General features: G+C 53.9%; 1 protein-coding gene across 10 annotated transcripts in view; it reads right to left on the bottom strand.

Moving 5' to 3' along the window:
• Window positions 1–21105, bottom strand: part of PTPRE (protein tyrosine phosphatase receptor type E) — a 183148-nt gene that overhangs the window by 6386 nt on the left and 155657 nt on the right. For 3 of the 10 annotated variants that reach the window (XM_061162914.1, XM_061162915.1, XM_061162919.1), the window contains 11 exons: window positions 20295–20331; window positions 17967–18064; window positions 14082–14249; window positions 12702–12865; window positions 9383–9518; window positions 8969–9118; window positions 8511–8604; window positions 7162–7238; window positions 6224–6358; window positions 2871–2996; window positions 947–1116 (listed from right to left, as the gene is read on the bottom strand). In XM_061162914.1, the coding sequence (XP_061018897.1) occupies window positions 947–1116; window positions 2871–2996; window positions 6224–6358; window positions 7162–7238; window positions 8511–8604; window positions 8969–9118; window positions 9383–9518; window positions 12702–12865; window positions 14082–14249; window positions 17967–18064; window positions 20295–20331 (1355 nt within the window). The remainder of the gene's footprint in view (window positions 1–946; window positions 1117–2870; window positions 2997–6223; window positions 6359–7161; window positions 7239–8510; window positions 8605–8968; window positions 9119–9382; window positions 9519–12701; window positions 12866–14081; window positions 14250–17966; window positions 18065–20294; window positions 20332–21105) is intronic. The other 7 variants (XM_061162916.1, XM_061162921.1, XM_061162917.1 and 4 more) reach the window with 5 other exon arrangements.

Genomic DNA, 21105 nt, shown 5'->3' with positions numbered 1-21105 from the left:
TTCTAAAGGACATCTACGAAGGCACCAGGGACTGAAAACCTAGGTGTGTGCACCCCCTGCTGGCCATGCCTGAAGGGCGCATCTCTGGGTCCAAGGTCAGGAAAGAGGCCAGACCAATCCTCCAGGTTAAGCTGGACTTTGTTGACATGAGGGGTAAGCGGGTGGGGGCCAATGGCAGTCAGAAAAATGGGAGCCACATGTAGACAGAGGCACAGAAGTGCAGTTTTAGAAGCAAATCAGACCCCACCCCAAGATCAGACACCCCAAGCTCCCGCAGGAAGAGTTTTGCAAGGGTGGTCAAGGTCCCTGCCAGCAGGGGGGCCTAGCCCAGAAGGAAGGAGAGCTGGCATGTCTGCATAGGATCCACCCTCTGCCTCATAAAGCTGTTTATCAAGGTTCTTGCTGGGGGGGTGTCCTGCTGTGTCCAGGTGCCTCCCCGGTGGACCCCTCTGCCCATGGTGGGGGCTGGGGGGCTTGGGAGCCAGGCTGAGGGGTGTCAGGATGGGCTGGGGCTGCGGACCCTCTGTTATGGACCCCGGCCTGGACATCCCTGAGTAGTTCCAGAAAAGCTTCCTGCTGTGCTGGTTGGGCATGCCAGCCAGAGCCCCACCGGTCTTTCAAAATGAAGATAACTCAAGTTCAGGGTTTGTCTGAGCTGTGCTTGGAAATGTGTGTGTGTGGTTTTTTTTTTTTTTTTTTTTTTTACGACTTAAAAAGCACACAGACATGTGTCTGAGTTGCTTCCTGACTCCTTTTCACCAACTGCTTCTGCAAATCTAGGAAGATATTTATGCATTTGTGTTAAGTCTGGGAGCGGGGGAAGGTGAAGAAGACAGTCCAGGGAAGCGGTGCTGCTGGGAGCAGTGCGCTGAGCGTGGGGTGAGCATGGGGTCTGTGTGGGGCCCACGGGGGTGGGGGGTGCGCCCTGGCCCCGGGACCCACTTACCTGCAGTGCACGGTGATGGGGTGGTTGCCGGTCTGCTGCTGCTGCTTCTGCACGGCCGCGATGAGGTCAATCATGCCTTTGCCCTCGGCCGGGATCCCGATCTCGGGCCAGCCGTGGAAGTGGAACTGTCGCACCATCCGCGTCTGTTCCTCCGGCCGGGCCAGGGGCTGCTGGGCAGGAAGAGCGTCTCAGGGCTGCGTGGCCACAGCCGCCCAGCCGCCCTCCCAACCCCGTCCGGAGGGCATTCGGGCCACTGGCTCGAGCAGCCCACGGAGTTCTCATCTGGCTGGCCTCCCAGATGCTGGCTGCTCGTAGGCTGTGGTCACCCTAAAGCAGAAGGCCAGCCGTGCCTCCTCCTGGGTGGGGGTCACGACCATCAGAGGATATTCCCCGGAGCCCCCAGGGCCTCCGAGACCCTGTTACGGAATCCTGGGCAGTTTTGCTTGAGATGACAGGGATCATCCCTTTTTTGTAAGAAGCCAGGACCCACTTCCCTGATAGCTCAGCTGGTAAAGAATCCACCTGCAATGCAGGAGACCCCGGTTAGATTCCTGGGTCGGGAGGATCCGCTGGAGAAGGGATAGGCTACCCACTCCAGTATTCAGTATTTTTTTTTTCCATTTATTTTTATTAGTTGGAGGCTAATTACTTTACAATATTGTAGTGGTTTTTGCCATACATTGACATGAATCAGCCATGGATTTACATGTGTTCCCCATCCCGATCCCCCCTCCCGCCTCCCCCTCCATCCCATTCCTCTGGGTCTTCCCAGTGCACCAGCTATGACCCACCTCCCAGAATATTGGAAATAAAAGCAAAAATAAACAAATGGGACCTAATTAAACTTAAAAGCTTTTGCACAACAAAGGAAACTATAAGCAAGGTGAAAAGAAAGCCTTCAGAATGGGAGAATATAATAGCAAATGAAGAAACAGACAAAAGATTAATCTCAAAAATATACAAGCAACTCCTGCAACTCAATTCCAGAAAAATAAATGACCCAATCAAAAAATGGGCCAAAGATCTAAACAGACATTTCTCCAAAGAAGACATACAGATGGCTAAGAAACACATGAAAAGATGCTCAACATCACTCATTATCAGAGAAATGCAAATCAAAACCTCACGCCAGTATTCTTGGGCTTCCCTGGTGGTTCAGCTGATAAAGAATCCGCCTGCAATGCGGAAGGCCTGGGTTCAATCCCTGGGTTGGGAAGATCCTCTGGAGAAGGGAATAGGCTACCCACTCCAGTATTCTGGCCTGGAGAATTCTATGCTGTATAGACCATGGGGTCACAAAGAGTCGGACACGACTGAGTGACTTTCTCTTTCAGGACCCACCATGTCCCTTCAAGGCTGGGGATGAGCGGTTTTGGAGCCTAGGGTCCCTGGGTCTTTCTGCGACCCACTCGGAGAAGACCAAGTCTTTGGGCAAAGGTGGGTTTCACTGTACTGACCGTCATGAGCTCAGAATCGGAACCCACAGGTGGGTCATTTTACGCATGGTTGACACACAGGGAGAGTTCCCAAGGCCTGGCTGGTGGGGGGTGGTGGGAGGCTCTGAGAAGGGGTCTGGCAGAGAACCCCGGGAGGCCTCTGTGGCCTCACCGGTCATTCCTCCTGCTCTCTGACCCACGGCTGTTTCTCCCGGGGAGTGGGCAGCAGTAGGATGCCTCTTGGGGTCGGCTACGTGGCCCCATCATCTCCAGGCTCCAGCAAGGAGCTCGGGGAACGATCATGGAGGCGAAATCTTACGGGAGATCAGCCACCCGGTAACACAGCTGCCCGCTGCCCACACTGACCACTGACACGAACGCGGGGATCTGGAACAGTGTGACGGACAGGACGTTCTGGCACAAAGAGCCCGCACGACCGCCGCAGGGTGTTCTGTCCATAAGAGGCTGAAGGCCCCTGGCAACAATACCTGATTGAAGGTGACCAGGAAGTCTCGTACGCTGATGGCTTCGGAAAGGGCATCGCTCTTTATTTCGATCGTTATTTCTCCGTGAGTCACTGAGCCCTCTGTTGGCCAGTACTGGTAGCATTTATCCTGGGGGATAAAATAAAAATGTTTTAAGTCTCGAAATAAAGAATTTGCTGCCAGCAGTTTTAACAATAGGATGCAGACGTGCTATCAGACCATTTAGTGTATTTCATCTGAACAAGAAAATAGCACATGAACATAAATATGGATGCCACTAGTGCCTGCTGACCAAGGGAACAAAGCATGCGTGTGTCTGCAACTTTGATACAGAGCAGAAATGACATGACACAGAGGAGGGGCCAGTACTGGAGCTGAAAAATCAGCTATTTGTACGGGAAAAGTGAACTGGATCCCTAACTCACCCGCTGCCTGGGCTGATATGAATGCCCTCATGGAGTTGGACAGTGTACAACTGTATATGGCAGCCTTGAAGTTTAATAAAAACAAACCAAGGGTAAGACTTGAAGTCAAAAATAAAGCTGTGAAAGCCTTAGAAAAAATATCTTTTTATTTTGGGGTACAGATTTACCAAACAAGAACCCCAGAGAGCTAACCAACCATGACAAAGAAGATCTCAACATCAGATTATATTAAAATTAACTCTGTGTCATCAATAAACATTTTGTTGTTGTTTAGTCACTAAGTTGTATCTGACTCTTTTGTGACCCCATGACCTGTAGCCCACCAGGCTCTTGTGTCCATAGGATTTTCCAGGCAAGAATACTGGAGTGGGTTGCCATTTCCTCCTCCAGGGGAATCTTCCCCACCCAGGGATAGAGCCAGCATCTTCTGCATTGGCAGGCGGATTCTTTACCACTGAACCACTTGGGGAATTCCAACAAACATTGAGAAAGTAAAAAGACAGGCCATCAACTGAGATGAGATACTTGCAATACATAAAAGCAACAAGGAATCAGCACCAAGAATATATAAAGAAATCCTCTAAACCAATAAGCAAAGTGCAAACAACCCACAAGAAAAATGAGTGGAAGGCATGGACAGACACTTTGCACAAGAGGAAACATGTCATCATCTATAAATAAACAAAGTGATGCCTGACCTCAGAGTGATCAGAGAGATGCAAATCAAGGCCACAAAGATGATATTTATACCTATTCAGTTAACAAAAATGAGGATGCCAGACAACCCTAGGGATGTCGATGAATGACGTTCACTCTGTGTCCGCTTTGGAAACCGTATCTACTTTGGAAAGTCGTTAGGAGCTGCCCTGCCTATTCAAATGTTCACACACTCTCCAGTGTGGCATTTTTGTCTCTGAACCCTGCGATTCCTCATGCATCATGAGACACGTGGAAAATACCCACAGCACTGTTTGTAAAAAAACAAAATGGATCAACCCAAACGCCCATGACAGGAGGAGGGGCAAGCCAGTGGATGCAGGGTGGACAGTTTGTGTCATGGAGCCTAAGGAAGTAATGGCGAGGGAGCCACAGTTACAGGCAGCAACACAGCAAGATATTGAATGCATAACTTTGAGCGGAAAAGTCAAGTCTCGGAAGACTGTATACCTTGTGTGAAAGTCACTCAGTTGTGTCGGACTCCTTGTGACCCCATGGCCTGTACAGTCTGTGGAATTCTCCAGGCCAGAATACTGGAGTGGGTAGCTGTTCCCTTCTCCAGCGAATCTTCCCAACCCAGGGATCGAACCCAGGTCTCCTGCATTGCAGGTGGATTCTTCACCAGCTGAGCCACCAGAATTTGTATACCTTAATGGCACCTTCTCATAGGAGGTTGAAAAGCAGACAAAACTAAACAGTAGCTTCTTTAGGAATATATATATATACTAAATAAAAAAGATTTCTTAAAAAGCTAAGAAAACATCCACTAGGATAGCTTAATTAAAAAGATAATCATGAGTGTTGATGAGGATGGGGAGAAGCTGGAATGCTTGTACATGACTGGTGGGGCATCTGCTTTAACGGTTAGAGTTTGCAATATAGTTAAGACAGGCCCCAGCAGTTCCGCCACTAGGCATCTACCTAAGAGAAATAAAAATATATGTCCACATAAAAACATATATTTCATTAAAAAAATTCATGAATGTTCAAAACAGTATTCATAACAGCCCAAAGTGAAAACAACCCAAATGTCCAAAAACTAATCAATAAATACACAAAATTTAGGGCCATACTATTAAAAAAAAAAATAGTGAGGAAATGATTCATGAATGAACCTTATAAACATGCTAAGTGAAAGTGCTCAATCACAAAAGACAGGTGGTATGATTCCATTTATATGAAATGTCCAGATGAGGCAAATTCATAGTCAGAAAGTAACTAATCTGTGGTTGCAGGGATTGTGGGGAGGGAGTAGGTAGTGGCCATTCATGGGTATGGGGTGTCTTTTCAGGTGATGACAATGATCTGGAATTAGTAATGTTGTACAACTCTGTGAGTATACTAAAAACCACGGAACCATACACTTTAGAAAGATGAATTGCATGTGTGATGATCCCAACAAAACTGTTTTAAAAAAGCAAAGAAGTCAAAACCCACAAATTCAGGGTAGTGGATACCTCTTGGGAGAACACCTAGGTAAGTGTATATTATCGGCAAAAGTTTGGTTTTTCAATTGGATGATGGGTTCACAAGTGTTTATGATGTTATTAAATAAAAACAAGAAGACTCTGTGCCTCTGGATGGATCGCTGGGAGAAAAGAAATATTTAACCCATTCACTTCTACCAGGACTGTATTAATTAGGCACACATTTCAATACCTCTGTCTTTTCGTCCCAAGAAAAGTGAATAAGGGTCTTTTTCTTCAACAGGTTGTGATCAAACATGTATTTGTGGCAAACACAAAATGGCAGAAATTCAAGGCAGGTTAAAGGTGGCTCAGATGGTAAAGCGTCTGCCTACAACGTGGGAGACCCGGGTTCTGTCCCTGGGTCAGGAAGATCCCCTGGAAAAGGAAATGGCAACCCACTCCAGTACTCTTGCCTGGAAAATCCCATGGATGGAGGAACCTGGTGGGCTATAGGTCCATGGAGTCGCAAAGAGTCGGACACGACTGAGCGACTTCACTGTAAATAAAATGCAGGCTGAGAACAACAGCCAGTGGGTAGTTCCAGTGAACTGGAGTGGGAAAGGGGGAGTTGAAATAAAACCTTTTTCATTTGCAGCCTCTCTCTCTCCTCTAGTCATGGCCTGGCCTCACAGCTGATGGCAGGTGAGACCGTCCCAGGGGACCGGTAGTCCAGCAGGTGGGCTGCAGCTGGTGCGTGTGAGCGGCCCGGGAGGGGGGTGGGGGGCGGGGCCGAGGGCGCGCTGACCTGCTCTCTCTCCTGGACTTCGGTCAGCATCACGATCGTGTGGCACTTCCACTCCCAGACCATCCTCCAGAAGTCCTCCACCGTGTGCGCCAGGGGCCCCTGGGTGGCGATGAAGTAGTCCTTCTGCCGGTAGCCCTTCAAATGGATGGGAGCAGAGGTTCAAGCCTGGCTTCCTCCCACCGCTCACCCACGTGGGGACATGTGGGTTTAGGACAGCCCAGGGCCTCACGAGGGACAGTACTCTCCAGACTTCCAGGGCCTGAGCCGAGCCCCAGATGGCACAAGCTAGGAAAACAGGTCAAGATGCCCCTTCACCTCTGTGCGGATGTAACGCGGCCCTTGCTTGGACTGGCTTTGATTCTGTTAAGAATGTGCCTGTATGTGTCACAGCTAACCTAGCATCAAGGCAGGGCAGAGAGGGTGCAGAGCTGGAGGAAATGAGTTAATTCCCCGGTTCCTGGCTTGGGGCCCACGTGACCCGACTCTGGCACAGCGTTCTCTCGTCTGTAAACCGGAATCCGTGCACAGACTTGACTGCAGTGCTGTCTCCCGCCCATTCAGCTCTGCTGTGCGCAAGGCAGCCTGTGACCGGGCCTGAACTGAACAGTGCTGTCCACGCAGAGGTCATAGGACAGAAAGCGCATGCAAGCAGGGACAGAGGGCTGGAGCGTAACAGCAAAGCAAAAGAGAAGTTATGATGTATTAATGGAAAAGCAGCCAATTATTTAGTAGTACACGTACATCCTCTATTTCAAAGTTCCTTATTCTTTTTTTTTTTTTTTTCCAGCCAGTGTTTGCTAATGAACTGGTTTGGCTTTCTGGGGGCATGTCCACCCTTTCTGATTGTGAAAACAAGTAGAGGAAGAGACTGTGATCACAGGTGAAGGGAGCTGTCATCCTCACCAGGCACGCAGGCTCGGCGGGGACCCAGCACTTACGTCTATAAAGGACGCGTTGATGTAGTCCGTGTACTCCTGGCCCCTCTTCATGGACAGAATCACGCGGTTGAAGTCGTCTGTAAAGTAGTGTGTCCGCTGGGTCAGAAGCGACCCCAACCTGCCTGGCAAACTTGAGCTCACTGTTAGGAGCTTCCGAGACACAAAGCTTATGGATAAAATCACTAAATACAGTCAACTACTTGGAAGGTTTCCTTTCTAAACTAGGTTCTTTCAAGAGGCTGGGGGAAGCTGTGTTTTGTGAGGAAAGTTCTCAAATAACTGACTTAATGTCTTCATCGGTCATAAACTGAGGTGCTGGGCTGTGCCTAGTCGCTCAGTCGTGTCTGACTCTTTGCAACCTCGTGAACTGTAGCCCACCAGGCTCCACTGTCCTTGGGGAGTCTCCAGGCAAGAACACTGGACTGGGTAGCCTATCCCATCTCCAGGGGATCTTTCTGATCCAGGAATCGAACCTGGGTCTCCTGCATGGCAGGCAGATTCTTTACCAGCTGAGCTCCCAGGGAAGCCCCAGATTGAGGTTATTCATACCAAAACGTAAGCATTAAAGTAAATCTAAGGAATCAAAGGAGGGTGGCCAGGCAAGCAACGTGGAGTAGCCTGCCGGAGGCATCACGGCCATAGAGACCCCGGGGTCTGAGGCTGCAGAGGGCTTGCCCAGCCCCACACACTGCCGGCCTAGGCAGGTCCACGTGAGGTCCTGCTGCTGCGGGAGCTGAAGTTCAGCAGGGGTGCGGAGGGGAGGTCCGGGTGAGCCCTCCCACCTCCCCTCCCCCTGGGGTTCCTCCGATGCCTCTGCTCCTACCAGGCTTGCAGGCTTTCCGTCCCCCCAGACCCCAGGCTGCCCAGCGCCCGATGCCTCCCTTCCCCACGGTTTGCGGGCCCCAAGAACTCTCCCTAGAAGGCCTCAGCTGAGAGCCCTTCGGGTCCGGCTGCCCAGTGAGGGCCAGGACCCCACTCTGTGTACAGGGGGGTGTCGTGCCTCCGCCCAGGTTTGGGGGAGGACGGGATGATGTCTCATAGAATCAGGAGGCACCACGTCAGGCCCGAAGCTCATCCCTCCGCTTCCAGGAAGTCCCCCTCCCTCTCCTGCTTCCAAGCCCGGGTCACAAGCTGCCTGCCTGACAACCTACGGGACAGCCTAGGTCACTCACGTCTTCACAGGTGGGCATTCTCTTCCCCACACTTGACAGAGCTCCCCGAGGGCACTCCACCCTGGACCCCTGGTTTACAGGAGCGGGTGGTCAACGACCTTCCAGCGACTGAAGCCCCAGGCTACCCGCCCGATGGCGCCTGCCACGAGGGCCTACCCTCCACGGATGGCCCCTTACATGGAATGATCTGGATGACCCTGGCCTTCTTCATGTTCGCGGGCAGGTTGCCTGTCCTCATGTTCTCCTTCATGATGCGGACATTTGTCAGTTTCTGCAGCCAAGAGAGACACAGCTGTGCAGTTAAAAACCTTGATGTTCCCAAGAGACTGCTCAGCCTTCTAATCCCACTGCCATTAAGGACACCCGCTCAGAGGAAACACCTGTCTCCATCTCCAGACACGGCCCGAGTCTTAGGAGATAAAAGGTGCACGTACGATATTCCACCCACCGCAACCCGCCCCCCCCCCCCCCACCGATATGGCTGCAGAGCTCTGAAAGTTCCCGTGGTTCTTCCGTTGAAAGTCACGGGCGGGACGGACCCCCTTGCTTTTCCAGGGGTTCCTAGGGGAGGAAGCAGCTGCAACCAGCTTTGTGTGAACGAGGCCGGTCCTCCTTGACAGCAGGTCGGCGCTTACCCTGAACTCCTCCTCCAGCCCGATCTTGTCGAAGTGGGCGGTGGGGCCATGCAGTGCCTGCAGGTGCTTCTCCAGAGAGGACACGTCCAGCTCGGTGTCCCCATAGAGGTAGTACTCTAGTAAGGCTTGGTAGATGAACGTGTACTGCATCTGCAGGGAGACCCAGACAGGCTCCAAGAGGGGGGCCTCGGAGTAGGGGGCCCTTCTCTTTGTGCCAAGGGGAGGGGGTCGGGGGGAACGTCAGATTAAGGGCTCTCTGTGGTGACCATCTGCGGCCTTGACGAGGGCCGGGGTGACGTGGTCCCGGCCAGGCACTGCTCTGCGTGCATCTGACACGCGTCCCAGGGCATCGGGGTTTGCTGAGCCAAGCTCACATCAGCACAGACAGCTGGGCCAGAGGAGGGCGTGACTCACGTCCGTCTGAACCATCTGAGGCCGCTGATTGCGGATTCTGGACACGAAGTCAAAGACGTCCACTTTCTGCTCTGCGTGCATCATGTCCATCATGGCGTCGATCACTATGAAGGTGCCCGTCCGGCCCACGCCCGCACTTGGGGAGAGAGGAAGAGGCCACGCTGTGAGTCGCCTGTCCCCAGTGCAGTGATGGGACCTTGGAACACGCCTGCAGTCCGGACCGGACGACACGCCACCCTCAGCGAAGACAGACCTCTTCACGGCGCAGAAACTTCCCTCCGTTAATAAAGACAAATCCAGGTGAGGCCACCAGAGGGCACCAGAATCTCAGGGACAAGATCTCAAATCTCCTTCCAGGGTCATGTCTGACTCTCTGCAACCCCAGAGACTGTAGCCCACCAGATTCCTCTGTCCATGGCATTCTCCAGACAGGAACCCTGGAGAGGGCTGCCATTTCCTCTTTTCTCTTCCAGGGGATCTTCCCAACCCAGGGATCGAACCCACGTCTCCTGCAGGTCCTGCAATTGCAGGCGAATTGGAGACTACTAACAGGCTTACTTTGGGCTTTCCTGGTAGCTCAGATGGTAAAGCGTCTGCCTACAATGCGGTAGACTCAGGTTCGAACCCTGGGTCAGGAAGATCCCCTGGAGAAGGAAATGGCAACCCACTCCAGTACTCTTGCCTGGAAAATCCCATGGACTGTAGCCTACCAGGCTACACAAAGAGTCGGACACAACTGAGCGACTTCACTTTCACTTTCAAAAGGCTTACGGAAAAGGGCCACTGTCTAAGCTTTGTGTGAATTGCACTGGTAATTTTTCTTCTATTACCGAATGCCATCTCCTCATTATCACTTGTGCAAGTGGATTTTTTTTTTTAATTGTCACGCTTGATGTGCATTTCCAGGTTCTTCATAAGAAAGAAGGCCCCCAGGCCAGGTCTGTTGGCCCTGGAGCCAAGGTCATGTAAATGGGGGCCCCAGCTGGCTCTGTCTAGGACCCCGGCCCTGAACCCTGGGCTGGCTGGGGCCAGCTGGTGCTCAGGGGCTCCACTGAGAGGTTTCCTTCCTCGGGAAGCTGCCCGATTCCACTCCTGGGCTAGGGTTCCTTTCCCTGCAATGGCCTCCCCACGGAGGTCTCTGCACATCCTCCCCACCTCCCCCCTCCCTGTCCATCTAGATCCCCTCCAAGCAGTGCAGGCCGTCCATATGTGTCTCCCCAACACCCAGGACTCAGCAGGTACACAAACAAACTCAGCCAACATCCACGGGACGAAAAAACCCCTAATGGTCCAGACCACAACTGCACGTAGCAGCCAAGGGTGCAGGATCACTAGGTTGAACTGGGCTTGCCCCCAGCACCCCAACCCACTGCAACTTTAGCCTCTTTTTAAAAAAGAAAGTCATCTTTTAAATGGGAGGTTCACAACTTAAGGAATGAAGCCCCCCTACCATGTTCCTCTTTTGGGGGGGTGAGGATGGTACCATTCTTTCCAGCTAGTCTCCAAAATGGCACTAGACAGGCAGTGAAGACCTGCCCTCTTGGAGACTCCCTGCTTCTCACGGGGAGGGAAGAGCGGAGGAGAAATGAGGGGCTCCTTCAGGAGTCTTAGTTCTTTACAAACAAAGAAGGAGACGGTCGTCAGGCACAGAGCCAGGTCAAGACAGCCCACCCAACAGGTGCGTGGAAGGGGCCAGGACATAGCTGACTACAGGCAGCGAGAGGCTCCTGCCCGGGAGAGGGGGTAGCGGGGGACTTCAGCAGAGGAAGGGGCCAGGCTGGTTCTACCAGGAGAAGCCCCGGGCCAGACGTTCTTCCCCTTCTGGACTCTGGATGCTGGAGTGGAGCTCAGAGCTGCAGCGAGAGACCTCTCCCTGTGGCTTCACCAGGGACCGAGTGGCAGTTCTTTTAAGGGATTGGGGGGTTGCTGAGGGTGAAGAGTGAGTGCCAGAGCACAGAAGGAAATGGCTAAGCCCCCAGCCCCAGGCAGTACACCCTCTGGAGCCCAAGGAGACCCAAGCGAAGGTACATTTGGAGGGATGAGGCTGTCAGGTCCGCTGCATCCTGAGGACCCGGGTCTGCCAGCCCATGGGAGCCTCTTCTGGGATGCTGGGGGGCTCTGGCGGGCTTGAACTCCTGGCGGGAGTCTGTGCTCCCAGGCCTCACCTGGACCACCCATCTGCCCGCATGGGACTCAGCTTGACGGGGACGCACAGACCAGAGAGAAGGGCATCCCTTCCTCGCAGGCAAAGCAGAACACAGAGAAGTCAGGAGCTGCGGTAGCAGCACTGAATTAACACACTCCCCTGGGAAGAGAACTTCTGTGCCATGGCAGAGGCCGGGATTCTCGGCCACAGACGGCGGCAGAGGGTGGAAGCCAAGGTGAAGGGCAAATGACCTGCCCCAGCACCGTGGCGAGGGGGGAGACGGGCAGGGGAGGAGCCAGACACTGAGATTCCACTAGCACCAGGGAATCTGGAGGCATCAGAACAAAACAGAGCTGAGCCACTCCCTGCAGCCAGCCCTGACCCCACACAGAGGCGGCTCCTTCATCCCCCACCATCTGGAGCCCAGCCGGCTGACGGTCAGCTGATGGGAACAGGAGTGTGCCTGCCTGCCCGCCTGCCGCGGGCCTTTCAAATGCTCCACCCTGAGGACGCGCTGCTGACCGGCGTCCCCTCTAGCTGGGGCCACCGCGGGCCCGTGCCTTGGAAGGACGTCCCTGCTCAGGGAGTCAGGCCGGTGGCCCTGCCCTCCCGGCTGGAGGACGGACGGTCCTGCTCAGCGGGTGTCACTCTCCACTGGACACAGGGTTTCCCAACTGTTACAGGCGGGCTCGTTCCGAGTATCACGGCCTGGCCGGAGACAAGAGGTGCCTGCCCCCCAGGGACACAGGAGCTCTCAATCTGCCACACAGGTGTTCAGCGGAAGCGACACACCGACTCTGGCTTTCAGGAAGTCTGAGCAAGAAGTGGGGGCTGCCCCCTTGAGAGGGCCAGGCTGGGCTGGACCACGCCCCAGACTCTCCAAAGCCAGTGGCTCAGAGGCGTATGCAGCGCCGGGTCACAAGGCGCTTGTCTGCTTTCGATACTAGGGTTCCCCGACAGGTGGTACTGATGAAGGTCTCTGCCCCCCCCGGGATGGAGAGCATCCCTCCAGCTCTTGCCCTGACGGATTCTCTGAGCTGCGTCCAGTATTTGGGAGGTACTTTCAGGTCACCCCAGCCGCCCCTCTGCCCACCCTGATGTCCACCCACTGGTCATTTTCCCCCTGGAGGCTGGGTCCTTCCTGGAGGCCGCCCAGCCGCGCCCGGCACTCACCTGCAGTGGACCACGATGGGCCCGGCGTGCGCGGGGTTGAGCGTCCTCACTTTCTTCAGGAACTTGAGCATGCCGATGGGGGTGAAAGGCACCCCGAAGTCGGGCCAGCTGGTGAAGTGCAGCTGGCAGACCAGCCGAGGTGCTTTGCAGCCATCGGGGAGCTGCTGTGGGGAACGCGGAGATGTGAGCGGGCGGGACGGCCCCGTCCCCCTCCCCACCCGCAGCATCACGGCTCTAGGTTCCCCTCTGCCATCCGGGCGTGAGCAGCCGTGGGGACCCGTGCAGAGAGGGGCCCATCAGTGAAAACCACACGCCCGGGAGTGAGACCCTGATGCTTACTGGACACCATAGCAGCGGGGGCAGCAGAGCAGGGCCCACGGTCACCCGGCCAGGACCAGCCAGGCAATGCCCTGCAGCCGGCGCTAGGGCTCACGGGCCCGTCAGCCAGCAGGCTGGCTGCGTCCCAGTTGGCCGAGACTTTATGTTGCCGTGTAACTGCCAACAGCATGAGCTTTCACTCTCAAAAGCGGCTTGATTTGTGGGGAAAACATATGGTTGGTCTACCCTTGGAAGACCCCACCCCACCCCAACCCTTCCCTCAAAACCGCTCTCCACTCTTCTTACCCAGAACCGAGGAGTTTGGTTCTCTGCCCCAAGCCATGGAAAGTTATGTAGTATATTTAGAAGCGTGTGGGCATGTGTGTGCGTGTGCGTACGTGTGTGTTTCTGGGAGGAGGTAGGCCAAAGTCGGGGACAGTAATATGATAAAGTTCATCCTCTCTCCTCTTTTGCTGTGGCTTCTAGAAGCTCAGACTCATATTCTGCGATCTAACCACACCCATCACTGTACCTTTGATTCTTGATAACACCACCTTCCGCTTTTTGCTAATTTTTTTTTTAAGTCTCTGAAATCTCTTATTTCATCTGCCTCACCTACAGGTGTCTTTATTGAAGACTGCCTTAAATCATCTCGGGGGAGGAGTGACTAGCAGGAAAACAGTTTGAAAAATAATGAAATGTTTCAGATATAATTTTGAAACTGTAAAAAAAAAAAAAAAAAGAAAAACCTCACGTCTCCATGCCAGCGTGTGAAACAGCCCTGTGTAACTGACTGGGGGACCCCTTCCCACCACCCCCAGGATGCTCCAACTGACTCAACTTCCCCCACCCAGGTGGTCTCTGGGAGCTAGGAGTATCGACCCTGACTCAAGGTCACGTGCACCTGCCCGTCGGCTGCCCCGTAGACTCAGATCTGTGGCCCACAAGGGACCATCCCGCCTCCCTGCCCGGCACTGTCTCCAGCCTCGTCTCCCCTTGTGAGAGCTGCTGGGGCGGGGGGTGTCGGGGTGAGGCAAGTGCTTCCTGTGATAAAACACGCACGTGTGTGTCTCCTCGCAAGCCTGCCTCTGCGGGAAGCCGCGTGCTTACGGACTGAATGCAGAACTTCCGGATGGTGTAGTCCACCAGCACCACGCAGTCCTCCACACACACCCGGACGTTCCCGTACGTCCAGCAGCCCTGGTCCGGCCAGTACTGATAGCACTTCTCCTGCGTGGGGCAAGTGGACAGAAACAGGAGGTCTGTGGGGGGGGGGGGCCTTTCATCACCTCGTCGACCCCTGCCCCGGCTGTGGACACAGCCGGCTCCAGGGACACAGCCCTCAGAGGCTGGGACGGTGTGCCTCCGTCTCAATGCTGGTTAACGGCCGGACTGAGACCGGAATCAGACCCCTCTGACGCCTCGGTTACTCATCTCCTTACTAACCACACGTACTGCCTGGCCCATCGGGCTGAGCTGCTCTACAGAGCCGGGGACCCACGTGGAAGCAGCCTCACCTGGGTGGGGCTTCGTCAAGCCCTAGAGGACAAACGTGCTCCTCAAACACTGCCCATCGGATTCGGTGGGTCATTATTTGAACTTAATTTGCATCCCACCCACCCTCTGTGGAAGAGTCATGGACTTGTCGTCAGCTGAACGCTCCTGACTTTTCTCCAAGGATAAGACAGATGCACGAATTTGTAGAGCTGGATGGGTAGGTGGTCACAGAGAGGTCTTCCTTTGCTTTGCCTCCCCCAGAACTACAAATGACCACACACGAGAGGGTGGGGACTGGTCCTCCAGTTCCTGACCCCAGGGCGTCCTCCTGCAAGGAGAGCCTGAAGGCGCGAGGTCCCCCTAATGGGGGGACCCCTGCTCCACGGCTGCAGAGGTCAGCGAGCCATTGGCCCTGGACACTACCCACTGGACATAGCTCACAGGCTGGGCCACGAGGACTAATCATCCTATAAAGTAGGAGTCAGCTGGTATTTACGAGAGCCCAGTGCTCATGTGATGACACCCACCAGCCAACTTCCTCTCCCGCGGCCTGGCCCTGGGCAGCTCTGAAGGGACCCTGCGGAGAAGCCCACCCTGAAGGTCATGGTTTGGGGCAGTCTTGGCCTCCCGGGGGCCCTCCAGAGACTCCCGCCTTGACAGACTCTCACGGCTGCTTCTCACACACCCACAGGGCTCAGCGTGTGTTGTTTTCACGCCCTTGGCACTCCCTTCTACACCGAGGTCACCACCACCTGCCACCCCCCACCCCCCCCACCCCCCCCACCCCGCTCCGCCCCGATCAGATCATGAGATACCAACTTTCACAACACTGAGCCAGGATGCTGAAGCCAAGGAGACCACAACAGAAGTGTAAGCAATTAAGAAAAGGGGAACACTCTATTGAGAAATGATTTCATCTGAGACACTGAAAATCGAGGCCCAAAGGCAGGCTGAGTCTGAGTCATGGAGATGGAAAAATGCAGAAGGAGGCTGCAGAGAAAGAGCCGGGGGCGCCTTCCGAGCCCTACCGTCCCTGCGCTGGTCTCCTCTGTCTCTTGTTTGCAAACAAGCCCCAGAAAGCCTGGCCCAGAAATCAGCTGGTCCCAGGGGACGCCAGGCTCCAGGTCAGCCTCCTCGTCCGGGGCCTATGTGGCCACAGCATCTGCTCAGAGCTCGGGGACACCTCCCCCACAGCGCCCCTGCTACCCTCCCCCCGCTGGGACGTGTCCCTAGCTGGGAACCCCCTGCTTCCGCCCATCACTCTTTCCAGTGAGAGAGCACGGGGCCTGGGCAGGACTCACACAGAGGAGGAGGAGGCTGGCCCTCCCCAGCCCCGTCCCAGCTCCCGTGGAAACAAAAGAAAACCCCTCTCCACTCCCCGAGCGGAAACGGGGTGGGGCTGGAGGCTTTTCCGTTGCTTTTCTGGGTGGAATAAATTAGTGGTTGGGGAGGGGAGCTGAGGGCCACCTCGTGGCTGCCCTCCCTGCCGGCCGGCCTCCCCTCTCCTGCCCTGGCTAAGTTCCCCAAGGTCTGTCACTTCCATCCCGAAGGGCAGCCCCTGGACCCCTTGACCCCGAGTCCTAGCCAAGCAGCCTGGGCTTCCCTGGGGATGGGCCGGCCAGCCCCCAGCCAGTGAGTGACGATGGAGGTCACCTAGGTCCGGCTGCAGCCGGGACCACACAAACCCTGGGACAGACGTCTCCTGCCAAGCTGGGTCTCCCTCTTGACCCGCTTGCCACCACCCCTGTTCGGGCCCTCGCGCTGGAACATGCCGCTAGCGTCCCATCTGCCTCCCTGTTCTGGTTTCAACTCTGGAGCATGAGCTCACTTCCGAAAGCGCAGGCCCCTGCTTACTGCCGGGAAAGCCCTCGAGCCCCCATCCACGTCAGCCCGATATCCAGGCTTCAAGCCCCGGTTGCTTCCTCGATGCACTTCTAGCCGTTCTGTCCCTGGCATGGGCATCCTGGTTCTGGGTCCAGCAGATAGCGCCCCGCCTCACAAACACGCCCCAGTGCGTCCCTCCTGCTTGCGTCTGGCATAGCTCCCCCCACCCCACACCCCAGTCTCTAAGACCCAGCAGCACCGTCATCCTCTCCACGAGCCCTCCCGCCTGGCCCGGCCCAGGACCGGGGTGGGGGCTGTCCCCCTCTCCACCGCACCCCCAAAGCCCCAGTCACGCTGTGTCCGGGTTTATCCTACAGGTGTTTTGTCCTTTGAGTTGAAAAGTGAATGCCTCCCAGGCACAAGGATGCCTCAGCATCTCTGAGCCAGATGCGGAGCCCAGCAGGGCCTCAGCCGGGCCTTGCGTCTTGGTCTGTCCCTCCTGGGCCTCCACTGTCCCTGCTGTATTTTATTTTCTGTCTCCATTATGTTTTCTGTCACCTCCTGACATGACCTACAGCCCCTCGCACTGCGACAGGAATTGCATGAGGGGTCTGCCGGTGGCTCACTGCCTGCACCCCACCCGGGGCAGTCCTGACCAGGAGGCACACTTAGGAAATGAATCGGCTTAACTCTTAACTCTTCATAGAGATTTCAGGTTTTTATAATGTACATGCATTACTTTTTGAAGTTGAAACAGCTAATTGAACACATTTGAAATACCAAATCAATACTACTTCAATACACCTTGTGTTTTCCCAACGCTTTTCTCTGGTCTGAAAAATAAGGGGGAAATCACTTTTTTTTTCTTATGGTCTGAGGCCCAACATGTTATGTTCTAAGATGCTAAAAAAATCTCTATATTAAAATTAATTGCTCCCACCATGGCGTAAGAGCTGGCAGGCCACCCAGGGATGACTCTCATAAGAAGAAAATCCCTGCATCATTTTTATATCATAGTGTAGGATGTGAGAGTTGGACTGTGAAGAAAGCTGAGCGCCGAAGAATTGATGCTTTTGAACTGTGGTGTTGGAGAAGACTCTTGAGAATCCCTTGGACTGCAAGGAGATCCAACCAGTCCAACCTAAAGGAGATCAGTCCTGGGTGTTCATTGGAAGGACTGATGCTGAAGCTGAAACTCCAATACTTTGGCCACCTGATGCGAAGAGCTGACTCACTGGAAAAGACCCTGATGCTGGGAAAGATTGAAGACGGGAGGAGAAGGGGTCGACAGAGGATGAGATGGTTGGATGGCATCACCGACTCAATGGACATGAGTTTGAGTAAACTCCAGGAGTTGGTGATAGACAGGGAGGCCTGGCGTGCTGTAGTCCATGGGGTCACAAAGAGTCGGACACGACTGAGGAACTGAACTGACTGACTGACTAGGACAGTGAGATCCTGGGAACACAGACAACGTATTTCAAAATAAAAGTGCTGTGAGCCCCGAGGTGTTTTTTTGTCTGCCGTGATAAGCAGGAGGAGAAGGGAAAAGGAAGTGGTGAGCGTACCCCCAGCCAAGCAGCAGCAGTTGAGAAGAACACGCTGGGGACCCGAGGCTGGGCTTACCTCTTTTCTTTCTTTCAGATTCGTCAGCATGACGATGGTTGCACATTTCTGCTCCCAGATCATTCTCCAGAAGTCATTCACTGTCTCCTGTTTGGGGCCTGAGAAGAGAGGATGATCTGAGTCAGAGACAGCGGTCCCTGGAGCCCCAGGCCGGTCATGCTGGCTTTTGGGCCTCAGGACGGCTGCCCCCTCCCCACCCGCCCTGAGGAAGGGGGTGATGGGCCCGTTCACTCCCTGCAGAGATGCAGGACTGGAGTAGGGGGCAGCCCTGCCTCTCTCTCCCTGATACCCCCCCAGGGGCTGGGAAATCCTCGGGGGCTAAGCTAGTGCACCCAGTTGGGTGATGATCGTTGGCCACAAACACTATTAAAATGGGAGCTGGTTTGCAAGCTGCCCGTCAAAGTGATTTGTGGCCACCGAGGGGCTTGTCGAAGCCTCAGAATAAGACCTCCCATCCCAAACCGCTGAATCAGACTGTGTGTGGGGGTGGGGGAAGGGGGAGACACTGCCGGCTGCCTGACCCACCTGCCATGTCTAACCGCCTTTCCTCTAAAAAAAGAGAAAAACATCGCATCTCCCAGCTGGCCTCACAGCTACTGAGGCTGTCTGGTGAGACATGGGCTGAAGCCCCTGGGGAGGGGGTCTGAGCAAAAGATAAAGCGTCCCTGGAAAAAAAGTCCTCTGCCTGTTGCTCTCTTTCCTGCCTGACTAGGGACAACAGTGCCTGGAGGTGTGGCAGCCATTTTGTGACCCTGAGGACGACGCTGCGGAGGGCAGACGGGGGATTAAAGAGGCCCCTCTCCCTCATGCTGCTGCCCGGGCCCGGCGCTACTTCCTCTGGACGTCTGCTTATAAGAATGAAAAGACATTTCTATTGGTGTCAGTGAGTGAGTGCCAGGTTTTCTGACGTTTCTGACGTTAAAAGCTGGGCATGTTCCTCATGGACCGTGGGCTTATGTGTATAGCTCCCTACTTTTCAGGGCAAGTGAAAGTGCTAGTCATTCAGTTGTGTCCGACTCCTTGCGACCCCAGGGACTGTAGCCCACCAGGTTCCTCTGTCCATTCTCCAGACTAGAATACTGGAGAGGGTAGCCATTCTCTTCTCCAGGGGATCGTCCTGACCCAGGGACTGAACCTGGCTCTGCAGCGTTGCAGGCAGATTCTTTTATCGTCTGAGCCACCAGGGAAGCCCATTTTTTGTGTGTGCATTTAAATGTGCACTTAAGGTTGTTATCTACACTGAACGTTGGAACCCACTGCTCTAAAGACTCTTGCCGAGGAATGAGGACGTGCAGGAAACCTACTTTTTAGCTCCATGACCCCCAACTTCATCAGCCCTGGCTCCCAGGGATGACAGCCCCAAGCAGATGCTGATAAGCTGGATTGAAAGCACTTGAGAACACACAGGGTCATGTGTGAGGTTTAAGGGCATCCTTTCACAGGAAGGTCCGCCGGAGGAGGACGTGGCAACCCATTCCGGTGTTCTTTTTTTTATATTTACTTTTTTATTTTTTTTCCCATTCTGGTATTCTTGCCTGGAGAATGCCATGGACAGGGGAGCCTGGCGGGCTACAGTTCATGGGGTCACAAAGAGTTGAACATGACTGAGCGACTAATCCACTTTCACAGCTAAAAGCATCTTCAAGGTTATGGGCTTGAACCAGAAAGTTACTTTACTCCCCTCCCTGCAGCTCTTCCAACAACTTGGAAGTCACGTAGAGTTCAGCCGGCCGAGAGAAATTCAAGATTTTCTAATGCAAGTATCAACACGCTGAGACAGCAAGCACTGGACGTCTGGGCTTAAATCACAGGCGCAGACACAGATCGTGTGTCTGTCTCTCTGCACACCCAACATGGCTATGTATGACAGACGCCCCCACACGCTCCCTGTCTGTCTGCCCTGACCACAGATGGGGGCTCTTACACTCGTTTGAAGCCCTGTGCCCTGGAGGAATTTCATCAGCTCACAGTTTAATGCTCCTCAAACTCTACTGCAGAATGACCTGGGAATGCTGGCTAAGATGCAAACTCGGGGACAGCAGCGGTCAGGGGTGGGGCCCGCATTCCTGCCCACCTCCCTGGGGAGGGGGCGCTCCTGGCCCGTGGAGCAGACACGCTGAGTGGCAAGGCTGTGAGATTCGTGACACCTTTCACTTCTGCGCTTGGGGACAGGCTGGACGACTCTGATCAGCTGTGTAAACGTAACAGTGCACACACACAAAAAGCCTGTATAACCCCCAGGGTGGTTGGCATCAGGTGAGCGAGCAATCGCCTTCCCTGTCATTTTACCAAAGTCACGTTCAGACCATCACTTAATGAAAAGCTTACCTTGAGCTGCTATGAATTTATTCTTCTCTTTATAACCCTAGAGAAATAAAATCAGATTTATGAGTTTTCAGAACTGTCATTGTGGAAGGAATTTATTGCTAGGAAAGTAACATGTACTTGTCGTGGAGAATTTGGAAAACAGAGAAAATTAAGAAGAAACCTTGCCAGGAGTTTCAGAAATAATGCTATTTTTGTGTATCACTTGCCAGTATTTTTCTATGAATATCTTTCCAGATATGCAAGCAGACACACAGGCACAGATATATATATATATGTTTTTTTTTAATCAGTTAATAGATAACACATTCTCTTACACTGAACTTTTATAATAATTCATAACATATTAAATGATGTTTTAAGGCTCAACTAACAGGGATTCTTAATAATCCATTCTAAATGATTTTACTGTAAGTCATTTAACTGGTCCCCTCTGTTCTGTTTGGTCAGTAATATAGATAAGTATGGGCTTGCCAGGTGACTCAGTGGTAAAGAATCTGCCTGCCAAGCAGGAGACCTGGATTCGATCCCTGGAGCAGAAAAATCCCCTGGAGTAGGAAATGGCAACCCACTCCAGTAGTCTTGCCTGGAGAATCCATGGACAGAGGAGCCTAGTGGGCTACAGTCCATGGGGTCACAAAAGGTGGGACACGACTGAGTGACCAAGTCACAGCAGCAAACACAAGCCTCCCTCGGGCTTCTCTGCAACTTAGGAACGAGTCCCCAGCACAGACGCTAATTCAGAAGGCCCAGTGCCTTCACACTCTCTGTGTAGTGGCCGCTGTGGCCCCCGTGTCCAGGAAAGTGGGGACGA

The sequence above is a fragment of the Dama dama genome, chromosome 15, assembly GCF_033118175.1.
Source record: "Dama dama isolate Ldn47 chromosome 15, ASM3311817v1, whole genome shotgun sequence".
Lineage (NCBI taxonomy): Eukaryota > Metazoa > Chordata > Mammalia > Artiodactyla > Cervidae > Dama > Dama dama.
This window is presented reverse-complemented; position numbering and strand designations above follow the sequence as displayed.